Below are 15,035 nucleotides of genomic sequence, written 5' to 3'. Positions count from 1 at the left end.
TGTTTAGATCACAGATGTTCAGCTACATAGCTAGAGATCAGGGACTAGGTATTTTGCTTGTGTTTTTTCGTCCCTGTTTTCAGACAAAAACAGCAGGTATCCCCAAATTTTTTGAGCCTGTGAGTGTGCTTGGAATGTTGACACGCAGCCATGATGGCCGCCACAGCCTACCTTCAGTCACACAGTGAAGGTTATTAGTTGTTGTCATTAAATTTGGTTTATTAGGTCACCCAAGCAGGGCTCAGGGCAGCTTACAACAAAAGTGCAACAATTAACTTAAAATAAGTTCCGACAGGCCTTCGACATTTAACCAAGAGAGAGCTGCCACTGGACATTATATAGAGCTCCATGCAGAGTACTGATGGTCACCATCGAACTTTCAGAACTGGGCAACTGCTGTGAGAGCCCTCTCCAGCCCCACCCACCTCACAGGGTGTCTGTTGTGGGGGAGGAAGGGAAAGGAGATTGTGAGCCGCTCTGAGACTCTTCGGAGTGGAGGGTGGGATATAAATCCAATATCTTCATCTACCTCACAGGGTGTCTGTTGCGGGGGAGGAAGGGAAAGGAGATTGTGAGCTGTTCAGAGACTCTTTGGAGTGGAGGGCGGGATATAAATCCAATATCTTAATCTACCTCACAGGGTGTCTGTTGCGGGGGAGGAAGGGAAAGGAGATTGTGAGCTGTTCAGAGACTCTTTGGAGTGGAGGGCGGGATATAAATCCAATATCTTCATCTACCTCACAGGGTGTCTGTTGTGGGGGAGGAAGGTAAAGGAGAATGTGAGCCGCTCTGAGACTCTTCGGAGTGGAGGGCGGGATATAAATCCAATATCTTCTTCTTCTTCTTCTTCTTCTGTACTGTACTGTATTAATACAGCACCATGAAATGTTTTAAATAATTTAATTATGTAATTATGTTTTATATGTTCTGTTGGTTTTGATGGAAGTGATGTGATGTTGTGAGCCGCCCTGAGTCCGCTTGCGGAGAGGGCGGGATACAAGCTTAACGTAATAAATGAATAATAAATAAATAACACTGACATTAAAATACTGATATATCACTAAATAAAAACAGCACCCTATTAAGACGGCGGAGGAAAAAAATCTTCACCTTCCGTGGGCCATGAGCATGGGGGGGTGTGAGAGTGCCAGATATTATACTGTCCCATCACTGTCCTCAACCAAAATGCCTGCAGAAGGGTAATGACTCACGCAGAGCCCATGTGTTCTCGGGCGGACAGCTCCACCAGGCAGGGGCCAAGACCAAAAAGACCTTGGCTCTAGTCAGGGACAGCCAGTGACAGCTGCTGCCAAAGCAGTGTTTTTAAAAACCTGCACAGCCAATCAAATCTGCCAGTAGCCAATCAGAAGCCTTGCTAGTCAAAAGCCCCACCTGGCCCCACCCACATCCTAAAACCAATTTGCGGGCACCATCTTAGGGACCTCTGGCTTCCAATAATTACAAACCATGCGGGCATGACGTCTGGGGTGCCCAGAGGAGGCATCCCCGGAAGGCACCGTTGCTGACCCCTCTCCCTCTGGGGTCAGCACAGGGCACTAGGAAAGTGGAAGGGGAGTATATCCCTCAGTAGGAACGGGATACTGGCCTGATAGAAGGGTGCCGGTTGCTGCCTCTTCTCCCCCTCCATTCCTTATTGAATCTGAATAATCAGGCGAGTTGGATAATTGAGATTCAGATAAGAAAGGGTTTCGCTGTGTTAAAGCATGGCTCTATTAACTTGTCAAGCGAGGAGGATTCAGAAGCTAAGAGGGAGTAATGGGAAGACGTTCTCAAACCTTCCGTGGAGCAGGGAGTCTTCACTGATTGACTGCCTTAACTGACACGCATTTGTCTTTTCAATTTTCCTCTGGGGATTATATATCATTTTATGTTCAGAAAGCTTCTGTTCCGTGGATCCTGTTGGCAAAACTCTAATCTGTTTGTTTTTGTGGGGCGGGTGTTTCCCCCCCCTTTTTTTTTGGCTTCTTTGCTGTAGCTGTTAGCCTATTTATAAATCTAAATCTACATACAGAGGTCATTGGTTGGCTGAACTTAAAACCATTTTACTCAGTAAATTTAATTAAGAAAATACAGTGCAACTCATAAGCAAATGAGTTTTTTCCTAGTTTTAAAGCAACCCATCCTCTTGAGTGTTGATTGCCTCGCTCGACCCCTGGTGATACTGAAACAGGCAAAATTAAAAAGGACATTAAAGCTTCATTAAATCTGAAACACATTTAGTACAGTGACATATCTGCAGGCTATTTCGTGGAAGATTACAGGCTCTTTTGTGAGTTTCTTAATTTATAATACCTTGACAATCGACGGGGGTGGGGGGTGGGAAGAAAAGGGGGACTCGGCGCAACCCAACAGAACGATGGTTCTTGGAGCCACAGAACTGGATTTCTTGCTACTGATATGTTCAGGCATACATAACAAATCCGAATAGTCTCTCCCCACCCCTCACCCCCAAAAGTATATAATTCACTTTCTGTGTACTCTGCAGATTTACCAATCTGCACAAATGAAATCCAGTTCTCCATTCAGAACAAATTATGTTTGCACACATTTAATTACATAAAGATAATTTGCGCTGGTTTGCATCACAAATGCAACCGTCGTGCTAGATGTTGTTTTGCTCTGACATGGAAGGCCCTGGGTAGCCTGATCTCATCAGATCTCGGAAGCCAAACAAGGTCGGGCCCAGTTGGGCCTTGGATGGGAGACCCCCAAGGAAGTCCAGAAGCAGGCAACGGCAAACCACCTCTGAATGTCCCTTGCCTTGAAAACCCCACAGGACCACGTTTTCTCTGTGTATACACGCACACATACACCTGAAAAATGAATTTCCCCCCCCCCACCCCCAAATATATATAGTTCACTTTGTGCGTACTCTGTTCAAATAAACCAGTCGCTGCACGAATGAAACCCAGTTCTGCATTCAGAATTAATTAACATTTGCATACATTTGCTTACATAAGCATAATTTAGTCTGCATTGATTTGCATAACAAATGTATCTGTTGTGCTTGAAGTTGAATTGCTGTTGCAGTTTGTCAGTCGTTAACCCACACTTGTTATTAATTCTTATTACTTTTTTTTCTGGCCCTATCTCAAGGAACAATATATTCCCCCCCCCCGCCATTCACAACATCCCTGTAAGGTAGGCTAGACTGAGAGAAAGACTTTGACAATTTAATCAATGGGCTGATCAGGGATTTGAAATCTAGCACACCAAGCTGCTACCCTGTGAACATCTATGGAAAGAGTATCAATCAAGTTTTAACAGGGAATTAATAATAACAACTGGACTCTTTTCTGAGAGAACCGGGTTTGATTCCCCCCTCCTCCACTTGCAGCTGCTGGAATGGCCTTGGGTCAGCCAGAGCTCTCTTATCTGGGAGAACCGGGTTTGATTCCCCACTCCTCCAATTGCAGCTGCTGGAATGGCCTTGGGTCAGCCAGAGCTCTCTTATCTGGGAGAACCGGGTTTGATTCCCCACTCCTCCAATTGCAGCTGCTGGAATGGCCTTGGGTCAGCCATAGCTCTCTTATCTGGGAGAACCGGGTTTGATTCCCCACTCCTCCACTTGCAGCTGCTGGAATGGCCTTGGGTCAGCCATAGCTCTCTTATCTGGGAGAACCGGGTTTGATTCCCCACCCCTCCACTTGCACCTGCTGGAATGGCATTGAGTCAGCCAGAGCTCTCTTATCTGGGAGAACCGGGTTTGATTCCCCACTCCTCCACTTGCAGCTGCTGGAATGGCCTTGAGTCAGCCAGAGCTCTCTTATCTGGGAGAACTGGGTTTGATTCCCCCCTCCTCCACTTGCAGCTGCTGGAATGGCCTTGGGTCAGCCAGAGCTCTCTTATCTGGGAGAACCGGGTTTGATTTGCGCACTCCTCCACTTGCAGCTTCTGGAATGGCCTTGGATCAGCCAGAGCTCTTATCTGGGAGAACTGGGTTTGATTCCCCACTCCTCCATTTGCAGCTGCTGGAATGGCCTTGGGTCAGCCATAGCTCTTGTAGGAGTTGTCCTTGAAAGGGCAGCTGCTGTAAGAGCTCTCTCAGCCCCACCCACCTCACAGGGTGTCTGTTGTGGAGGGGGGGAGGTAAAGGAAATTGTGACCGCTCTGAGATTCAGAGTATCACGTGGGTTATAAATCCAATATCATCATCATTAATAGTTTTGTTTGGTAGTTGGTGAGGTTTTTTGTTGTTGCTGTTTAAGGGCAATGCTCTCTTTCTGGTTATTTAGTGACCAGGATGGCCCATGCAATCTGGATCCCGTCACATCTCAAAAGCTAAACAAGGTCAACTCTGGGTAGTATTCGGATGGGAGACCTCCAAGGAATACCCAAGCCTGGGTGCCGAGGCAGGCAGCGGCAAACTGTCTCTGAATGTCTCTTACTCTGAAATCCCCACGAGGGGGTTGTCGTAAGTCGGCTGCCACTTGACGGCACTTTCTACCTCCACATTATTAAATTAACTGCAGGCCTGACACTTTTTGAGCTGGGTTACTGTGACCACCCTGACCTGGATAGCCCAGTCCAGTCAGATCCTGGAAGCTAAGCAGGGTCAGCCCTGGTTAGTACTTGGATGGGAGACAAGCCAAGGAACACCAGGGATGCTACGCAGAGGCAGGCAAGGGCAGAACCACTTCTGAATGTCTCTTGCCTTAAAAACCCTGCAGGGTGGCCGTAAGTCAGCTGGGACTTGAAAGCAGAAAAACAACAGGGGGCAGACAGTTTACAAATATATAGTCAGATAAATAAAAGTAGGGTGATGATGATGATGATATTGGACTTATATCCCGCCCTCCATTCCAAAGAGTCTCAGAGCGGCTCACAATCTCCCTTCCCTTCCTCCCCCACAACAGACACCCTGTGAGGTAGATGAAGATATTGGATTTATATCCCGCCCATCACTCTGAAGAGTCTCAGAGCGGCTCACAGTCTCCTTTCCCTTCCTCCCCAGAACAGACACCCTGTGAGGTGGGTGGGGCTGGAGAGGGCTCTCACAGCAGCTGCCCTTTCAAGGACAACCTCTGCCAGGGCTATGGCTGACCCAAGGCCATTCCAGCAGGTGCAAGTGGAGGAGTGGGGAATCAAACCCGGTTCTCCCAGATAAGATTGCTCTGGCTGACCCAAGGCCATTCCAGCAGCTGCAAGTGGAGGAGTGGGGAATCAAACCCGGTTCTCCCAGACAAGAGAGCTCTGGCTGACCCAAGGCCATCCCAGCAGGTGCAAGTGGAGGAGTGGGGAATCAAACCCGGTTCTCCCAGATAAGAGAGCTCTGGCTGACCCAAGGCCATTCCAGCAGCTGCAAGTGGAGGAGTGGGGAATCAAACCCGGTTCTCCCAGATAAGAGAGCTCTGGCTGACCCAAGGCCATTCCAGCAGCTGCAAGTGGAGGAGTGGGGAATCAAACCCGGTTCTCCCAGATAAGAGAGCTCTGGCTGACCCAAGGCCATCCCAGCAGGTGCAAGTGGAGGAGTGGGGAATCAAACCCGGTTCTCCCAGATAAGAGAGCTCTGGCTGACCCAAGGCCATCCCAGCAGGTGCAAGTGGAGGAGGGGGAATCAAACCCGGTTCTCCCAGATAAAGAGTCCGCACACTTAACCACTCCACCAAACTGGCCAGTGCCACCTTCTAGCGAGAAACCAGGAAGGGGAAAATTGCTCTGGAGTGAAAAGATCAGGCCTGAGCCCGGGCTAAAGACCCACAGCCATGTCAAAGGAGACAGAGCATGTGCTGCTGGAACCACGCAGGTCCTGGTGGGACAGCTGGCCTCTGATTGCCGTGACTGGAGTCTTGTAGAGCTGGAGGGACATTACTGGAGGGACTAGAGTGCTCCCCACACACCCCAGGAGGCAGCTTGGCCTTCCTTTGGATCTGCCATCTTGTGTACCTTTTAAATCTCTCACAGTCCTTGGGGGTCAGGGGTATAAGAGCAACTCCTTTCCACCTTTGCTGTGATCGTGAGGAGTACCAGGCAGCCCAGTAGCCAGGGTTTTTTGTTTTTTTTTTTGCGGGGGGCATGTTGCAATAGGTGGTGCCCCTGGTGCAATAAGGGGCACCATCCACTACACACGCGCAGCCCTGCACTGACTGTAGCCCTGGTACCAGGCCAGAGGACCATAGTTCTTCCCGATTGGTTTATGCCTAGCTGAGATTGGATGGATGCTGCCTGGGCTTTCTTGGTAGAAAAGGCCCAGCAGGGCCACATTTGCATATTAGGCCACACCAGGGGTGGAATTCTAGCAGGAGCTCCTTTGCATATTAAGCCACGCACCTCTGATGTAGCCAATCCTCCGAGAGTTTACAAGGCTCTTTTTTGTAAGCTCTCGGAGGATTGGCTACATCAGGGGGTGTGTGGCCTAATATGCAAAGAAGCTCCTGCTAGAATTCCACCCTTTTTTTTAGAAGAAGCGCAGCAGGAACTCATTTTCATATTAGGCCACACACCCCTGACCCTAAGCCAGCCGGGACTGTATTCCTGCTCAAAAAAAAAAAAGCAGCCCTGGATGCTGCATTTGAAGAAGACAGGCTTTCATCTCTGTTTGTCTCTCATTTCTGCCTCTCTCCCCATCTTGGCCCTCTCCCCTTATTTTCTCCCTCCCATGGTGTTTATGCCTCTCCTGTATGTGAGTAGCCAGGCTTACAGATTTCGTGTACTTAATTTTTATCTGGCCTTTTAAACCAAACAGAGAGCCAGTTTGGTGTAGTGGTTAAGAAGAATTGCAGATTTATACCCCGCCCTTCTCTCTGAATCAGAGACTCAGAGCGGCTTACAATCTCCTATATCTTCTCCCCCCACAACAGACACCCTGTGAGGTGGGTGGGGCTGAGAGGGCTCTCACAGCAGCTGCCCTTTCAAGGACAACCTTTGCCAGAGCTATGGCTGACCCAAGGCCATTCCAGCAGGTGTAGGTGGAGGAATGGGGAATCAAACCTGGTTCTCCCAGATAAGAGTCTGAACACTTAACTATTACACCAAACAAAGTGTGCAGACTCTTATCTGGGAGAACTGGGTTTGATTCCCCGCTCCTCCACTTGCACCTGCTGGAATGGCCTTGGGTTAGCCATAAGCTCTGGCAGAGTTGTCCTTGAAAGGGCAGCTGCTGTGAGAGCCCTCTCAGCCCTACACACCTAACAGGGTGTCTGTTTTGAGGGGGAAAGAAATAGGAGATTGTGAGCCGCTCTGAGTCTCTGATTCGGAAAGAAGGGCGAGGTATAAATCTGCAATTCTTCTTCTTCTTTGTCGTCTTCTTCCTTTTCAATGGGGGACCCAAAGTGGCTTTCACCACTCCCCTTTCCTCTGATTTATCCTCCCAACAACCCTATGAGGTAGGCATGGCTGAGAGTGTGTGACTGGCCCAAGATCACCCAGCCAGCTTCCATGGCCTAGTGGGGATTTGAACCAGGGTCCCCCAGAGCTTAGTCCAACACAGGAATCGCTCCACTGTGCTGCCGTGGATTTCTAATGTGGAAGAAGGCTGTGATACGTGTACCATGCTGACCATCCTAGAAGCTGGGAAGAATCAAAATTGTAATAAATGAATTCTTTTCCAGGTACTCATCCAAACATCCTGAGTTCATCATGCTCCCCCCCATACTGAAATACAAAGATAATTTATAGAATCTTCCAGATTGCGTTTACCAACCATTTGTTTGTGAATGTGGAATACAGGTTTCTCTTCAAACAGAATTTAGGTTGGGAGGGAGGGCGAGGGAAGCCTTCCAGATTTGCTAGTTGGTGCTTATTGTCCATTCTAAAAATAGCTGTTCTTGTTTAGAAGGTCTTTTTTCTCTTGCTTCCGTGTCTCTTTCTGTGCCTGCTCTGTGTCTTTTCTCATGCTCTAATGCTGCATTGAAATGTTTGAGTTATGTTGTCCCCCCTCCTCTCAAGGAAAACCTCTTCTCACCCGCCCCCCCGCCCCTGCCCAGCCCCTGGTGCAAATCTTTCTAACTAGACAAATATTATTTCCTTTCCCAGCTTGCTCTCGGGAGGTTCCCGTATCCTCAGGTAAGAATGTTCATTACTGCTGCCTGCCGCTGCGGCGTTCATTCCTATGTATGAAGCAGTTGTTGAGCCTTGTAGCCAGGTTCAAAGCAAGCTGCCCTATTAAATCAAAAAGTGATATCTGCACAGTTGTCTAAAACCTACATTGATTTTGGTGGTGGTGGGTGTTTTTAAATCGAGATTTATTTTGTCTGAGACCATATAAATAGGCCTGGCTTCGGGTGGGGGCAGTGTGTGGGGGGGGATAAAACAACTTTATTTAATAGAATGAGATAGAGAATCTCTTTTGAACGTAGGTTTTGAAAAATGTATGGTTTTAGCACTGCAGTTTAGCTGGTTTCGGGGGCTCTGATTGGGGTTTTGATCAGTGTTCCCTCTAAGCTTAGTGTGAGCTGGCTCACAGATTTTTTTTTGCCTCCCGCGCACACTTTTTTGCCTTAGCTCAGGAAGGATGGCCTCAGAGCGCACGAATTCATGCAGCAGCTCACCACGTTAATACCAGTAGCTCACAAAGTAGAATTTTTGCTACAAGACTTGCTGCAGCTTAGAGGGAACATCGGTTTTGATGTATATTGGTGCTTTTCTTCTTTAAAGTGAGTTGCTGCGTGCCATTGGTCAAGGGATATCGTGGTAGATTTCACAGCTAACCCCAGTCGGTGCCTACTGGAACCCTGATGATAGCTTCCTCCCAGAAACTGACGTGAGAGGAACCCCAACTATTAGGCCTAATTGCTGCCATATCCCATTTCCTTCTGTTTGTTTGGTGATTGGTGCCTCTCCCAATTAATCAGTTGTTATGGGGAGGGGAGCTCTGACCCCCCAGGAAGGACCTCCTGTAGAGGAACACACAATCCACTTTGTCTCTGTTAATGCACGCACTTAAACGGCAGCATGATCAGTATGGCTGTCTGCTCCTCAAGTGGCGTAAGTGAGTGTAAACTAAACCAAGAGAGGCGCTTTTGTCTCCATAGACAAAATGGCTCATCTGGATACCCGAGTCTTACGAGGAACAGGCTGGTGGGGGGAGGAAGGGAATAAGTGTTTATTTGTACAAGTCTCTTAATTCCGTTGTCCTACGGAGTCTCATGCTTTTTTTACCCATTGCTGTTTTCCAAATGTCCTTTGTGGGGGGGGGGGGGTTATGCTGGTTGGTTTTAGCATTTTGAAGATCTTCCCAAATTTAATCTGGTGGGGTTTTAAAGTGTCCATTTTTATTCTGCTTTTATTGCTACTGTTATTTGGTTTTTAGCGTTTTGTTGGTGATTTTGTGCTGAAAGCTGCACTGGACGAGTTTCTGTAGAGAAGCGGGATATAAATATTATGAGCGCCACCTGCATGAGATTGATTTGTGCTTTGGTTGATGGAATCATGACAGCTGTACTTCTAAAGGGTTCCAGCAGCACACGATGTCAGTCCAGTGCCAGCTAACACTTGTACAGAAGTTGTTTGACTTGGGAAGGTTTTGACAATACTCTGTGGCCAGGGGTGGAATTCTAGCAGGAGCTCTTTTGCATATTAGGCCACACACCTCTGACGTAGCCAATCCTCCAAGAGTTTGTGTAAGCTCTTGGAGGATTGGCTACATCAGGGGGTGTGGCCTAATATGCTAAGGAGCTTCTGCTAGAATTCCACCCCTGCCTGTGGCAGTGTTCCCTCTAAGCTGAGCTAATGTGAACTAGCTCACCGGTTTTTTTTAGCCTCTGGCTCGCACATTTTTGTCTTCGCTCAGGAAGGATGGCTCCAGAGCAAACTAAGAACCAGTAGCTGAATTGCTGGCTCTAACAACTTTAATGCTAGTAGCTCACAAAGTAGAATTTTTGCTCACAGAACTCCACAGCTGAGAGGGAACATTGTGGCTGTGTTAAGTATGACTAAGAGGTGGTGACCATGGGATGACTCTCAGTTGTCACTCTGTGCTCTTGGATTTGGTCTAATGGACCAGCCTTTGGAACTTACGAGCACATGAAGCTGCCTTCTACTGAATCAGACCCTTCGTCCCTCAGAGTCAGCATTGTTTTTTCAGACTGGCAGCCGCTCTCCAGTGTAGCAGGCTGAGGGTTGCCTCATCACCTATGGCCTCATCCTTTGAACTGGAGACGCTGAGGATCGAACCTGGGCCCTTCTGCATGCCAAGCAGAGGCTGCACCACTGAGCCACAGCGCGTCCTTTTTTGAACTCTGACACCATCTCAGAGCACGAGGTCTCTCAGTCGATGGGCTTGGGCAGCTTGCGTGCTGAAACGCCTTCCGATACCTCCTTCCCCAAACAGATGACAGAGCTCAAAGGGAAAGAGGGTCTGACATCATCACTCTCTGAGAACGTTATTCCTCTTTTTTCAGAAGGACCACATGAGACGTCTTAAGGCAGGGGTGTCAAACTCATTTGTTATGAGGGCCGGATCTGACATAAATGAGACCTTGTCGGGCCGGGCCCTGTGTCTACCTATTTAAGATCAGGTAGCAGAGATATAAATTTTAAAAAGAACACAGACAAACACAAATATATATTTTAAAAAACGTAAAACATTAGCACTCCTTGGTCTTAAAGATGCTTTCTTTGTATTTCTCCCATGGGATCCAGGGAACTGGGCAAAGGAAGCCCTGGCACTTTCCTTCCTTCCCCAGGGAGAAGGAAGCAGATAGCAGCCAGTTGCTTGGAGGTCTGATAGGAGACCTCCAAGGGCCTGATTCGGCCCCCGAACTGCATGTTTGACACTCCTGGTCTAAAGGATAAAACAAGGGGAGGGACGGTGGCTCAGCGGTAGAGCATCTGCTTGGTAAGCGGAAGGTCCCAGGTTCAGTCCCTGGCATCTCCAACTAAAAAGGGTCCAGGCAAGTAGGCATGAAAAACCTCAGCTTGAGGCCCTGGAGAGACACAGGGAGGGGCTGTGGCTCAGTGGCAGAGCATCTGCTTGGTAAGCAGAAGGTCCCAGGTTCAATCCCCAGCACCTCCAACTAAATAGGGTCCAAGCAAATAGGCGTGAAAAATCTCCACTTGAGACCCTGGAGAGCGGCTGCCAGTCTGAGTAGACAAGACTGACTTTGATAGACCAATCAGGGGGGTTTGATTCAGTATAAAGCAGCTTCATATGTTCATATATGTTCAGCACTATGGAGTCACCCTTCAGGGGAGGGACAGTTGCTCAGTGATAGAGCATCTGCTTGGTAAGCAGAAGGTCCCAGGTTCAATCCCCGGCATCTCCAACTAAAAAGGGACCAGGCAAATAGTCATGAAAAAACTTCAGCTTGAGACCCTGGAGAGCCATGAATGGGGCTGTGGCTCAGTGGTATAGCATCTGCTTAGTAAGCAGAAGGTCTCGGGTTCAATCCCCGGCATCTCCAACTAAAAAGGGTCCAGGCAAGTAGGTGTGAAAAACCTCAGCTTGAGACCCTGGAGAGCAGCTGCCAGTCTGAGTAGACAGTACTGACTTTGATGGACTGAGGGTCTGATTCAGTGAAGGCAGCTTCGGATGTTCATATGTTCAAATGGTTGGCTGCAGGTTTCTCCTTAACACGTTTGGTCTTTTGAATACTGCGCGCAGTCTACCCCAAAGCTCCTTTTGAAACAAGTGAGAGTTCTGCACAGAGCACTTGGAACGTCTTGCGCAGCTTCTAGCTATTTCGGTGGGCTGTGCGTAGGACCTGTTCCCCAGAGGATTGTCTCCCCCACCCCACCCCCTCCCCCGGAAATCTTGGCTGAATCAGGCCAAAGTGCCCAGAGCCATGTCTGATTTAAAGATGGTGTTGGTCTGTGCTCTTTAAGCATCTATTAACTTGCTATTATTATGCAAATAACACATGCTAATTTATGCATGGTTAGATTATGCAGATGCCTCACCATCCTGGTTATTGAATAATAGGAAGGGACCTAGCCCCCTTTCTCGCGCTTAGGAGCACTTTTTAGAAACGTGCTCTTTTGATCTGAAAGATTTAACAGATGCCACATTTTTATAGTCATTTATTTGTGTGGATATTATAACCCGTTTTGTAACTTTTCCTCTCTTTTGAAAGAAGTGCACTCCTGTGACGCCATCTTCTTATAAACCATGTGTCTCTTAAGATATTGTAACAACCTAAATATTGACCTTCCATGCAGGTAGATTCGGGGTACGGGGGGGTCACCATGTTGGTCTGAAGCAGTAGGACAACGTTTGAGTCCAGTGGCACCTGTAGCAGGAGCTCCTTTGCATATTAGGCCACACCCCTCTGATGTAGCCAGTCCTCCAGGAGCTTACAGTAGGCCCTGTAATAAGAGCTTTCTGTAAGCTCTTGGAGTATTGGCTACATAAGAGGGGTGTGTTGTAATATGCAAAGGAGTTCCTGTTGCAAAAAAAGCCCAGCCTCCCATGCTGTTTCTCTAGTCCCCCCCCCCCTTAAACATGCCTTTGGTGTGCAGGGAAAAAGACAGGCAACTGTATTGTGTCTGTCTTTTTTTTTTTAACTATTCAGGATAAGCAGGCTAAGGAGAGGGCTTTTTTTATTAGGAGAAGTGTTACATTCCTCCATCCTCAGCACTGTGGCCCTGATTAAGATTGCAGCTGCGTTTAGGGCCAAAACACACATTGGAAGGCGTGACCTCAGAGCTCCTACTTCATGCAGATTTTGGTCCTGCCAGACAGCAAAGATCCGGAATTATTTCTGTTTGGACCTAAACAGAGTGCTTCAGATTCGATACTACATTCCAGTTGCCTTCTGGGTTATAATATGAGGATTATCCATAGGGCTCGAGGCAGTGCTGTTTCTATTGGTTGGATCCAGCAACCACCGATCCAATGAATGGCCAGTCTGACAGTAACGAAAACCCTCGTCCCCAGCAGCAGCGGTTTTTTCAGGTTTCCTAATTGAGACATAGATCAAGGTGGGTAGTCATGGTAATCCATCTATAGCAGTAGAAAAACACAAGAGTCCAGGAACATCTTTTTTTTTGTTTTAGTTTTCCAAAAATTTATTTCAAACCTATATCCAACAAATTATCAACTTCTCAACATCTTATCCATATCTATAATATCGCTAACATTACCTTTACCTACATTTATAACTACCTTCTTTTTTAACCACTTATAAAACTTATCCCATTTTTTTATTGCTGATGGCACCTGGTTTTTTGGCCACTGTGTGACACAGAGTGTTGGACTGGATGGGCCACTGGCCTGATCCAACAGGGCTTCTCTTATGTTCTTCTGTGACACAGAGTGTTGGACTGGATGGGCCATTGGCCTGATCCAACATTGCTTCTCTTATGTTCTTATGTGACACAGAGTGTTGGACTGGATGGGCCATTGGCCTGATCCAACATTGCTTCTCTTATGTTCTTATGTGACACAGAGTGTTGGACTGGATGGGCCATTGACCTGATCCAACAGGGCTTCTCTTATGTCCTTATGTGACACAGAGTGTTGGACTGGATGGGCCATTGGCCTAATCCAACAGGGCTTCTCTTATGTTATTATGTGTGACACAGAGTGTTGAACTGGATGGGCCATTGGCCTGATCCAACAGGGCTTCTCTTATGTTCTCTTATACAATTTGTGGTAGGGGAGGAGCTTTCAGGAATCTCTGCTCACTTCTTCAGTGACTCACAAACAGTCCTACCCTGCCACAAATTTTGTTAGTCTTTAAGGTGCTTCTGGAGAGCCAGTTTGGTATAGTGGTTAAGTGCGTGGACTCTTATCTGGGAGAACTGGATTTGATTCCCCACTCCTCCACTTGCAGCTGCTGGTGGAATCGCCTTGGGTCAGCCGTAGCTCTCATAGAGGTTGTCCTTGAAAGGGCAGCTTCTGTCAGAGCTCTCTCAGCCCCACCCACCTCAACAGGGTGTCTGTTGTAGGGGAAGAAGGTAAAGGAGATTGTGAGCCGCTCTGAGTCTCCGATTCAGAGGGAAAGGCGGGGTATAAATCTGCAATTCTTCTTCTTCTTCTCCTTCTTCTCACATGTCTTTCTGTTCGCAGCCTAAACACATCTCCATTCCTCACAGGCATGAAAAGAATCCTTAATGGGACCAAACTCAAAGGCATGTTGGGGTTAAAACAGCATGGAATCCTGAACGTGGAATTGTGTTTTCCTCTTTGCAACTCCTGGGGGCATAACAGCCTGTGCTCAGCGTGGAACAACTCCGATTTGTTTCAACAGGGGCGCTCAAAGAGTATTTGCCTAATGGAGGTTTTTCTAAATCTTATATACAGTTACATCTAGTTCTTGAGTATGAAAAACAACCGCTTCGGTGAGTCAGGTTTTCTGTTTGAGCACATGCTTTCAGGACTTGCTGATGAGCGGTGTGGATTTTAGATTCCACCCCCCCCAACAGCCAGTTTCCAATTTGCTTACAAATGTGTCAACTTGCAGAGAAAACATTGAAATATTGTGATAATTAGATGAGGCGCCGCTGTTGCCAGGTGTTTAAACAGGCAGAGTCTTGGAGTTTGATCAATTCAGCAAATTTCTGATTCTCTTGATGTTTTTATTAACCTATAATTGCGCTCATCATCACTCGTTTGCCGTTGAGGGGGAAAAATTACATTTCTGCTAAAATAATTTTCTAAAGAATGTTTCAGATGAGATTCTAGATCCTTGAAAAAGAAGGCCAAGGTCTAAGGTGTGTTATTTCCATCTATCAAACTTAAAAGGAATATTGATTCAGGTGGGTTGCCATGTTCAGCTGAAGCAACAGAACAAAGTTTTAGTCTAGTGGCACCATTAAGACCAGGAAAGTTTAATTCTAGCTATAAACTTTTGTGTGCATGCCCCCAAAAGCTTTTACCCAGAATTAAACTTTGTGGGGCTTAAAGGTCTCAAACTTTGTTCTGTTAAAAGGAATACCGCTTTTCATGGTGAATACTCAGCCGTCTACTCACTCTGGACAGAAGCGTGCACCGTAAACACTTGTGTCGTGGCATTAAATGTCTTTTTCAACATATGCGGACATGAATATCAAGAAGCCCTCCACCAAAATTGTCCACATAACAATATTATACAAGTCTCGTTTCAAAAGCCGCACTTCATCTTAACGCGCTCTTG

The 15,035-nt window shown here is 47.3% G+C and overlaps 1 protein-coding gene across 2 annotated transcripts in view; it reads left to right on the top strand.

Moving 5' to 3' along the window:
• MAP2K5 (mitogen-activated protein kinase kinase 5) overlaps positions 1–15,035 on the top strand; it is a 267,295-nt gene that overhangs the window by 159,036 nt on the left and 93,224 nt on the right. Inside the window, exon 17 of one of the 2 annotated variants that reach the window (XM_060260130.1) lies at positions 7,996–8,025. The exons of the other annotated variant lie outside the window; for it this stretch is intronic. Coding sequence (XP_060116113.1) covers positions 7,996–8,025 — 30 coding nt within the window. The remainder of the gene's footprint in view (positions 1–7,995; positions 8,026–15,035) is intronic. 2 annotated transcript variants of the gene reach the window in all.

The sequence above is a fragment of the Heteronotia binoei genome, chromosome 19, assembly GCF_032191835.1.
Source record: "Heteronotia binoei isolate CCM8104 ecotype False Entrance Well chromosome 19, APGP_CSIRO_Hbin_v1, whole genome shotgun sequence".
NCBI lineage: Eukaryota > Metazoa > Chordata > Lepidosauria > Squamata > Gekkonidae > Heteronotia > Heteronotia binoei.
The sequence above is the reverse complement of the archived record's forward strand: the minus strand, read 5'-3'. Positions and strand labels throughout refer to the sequence as shown.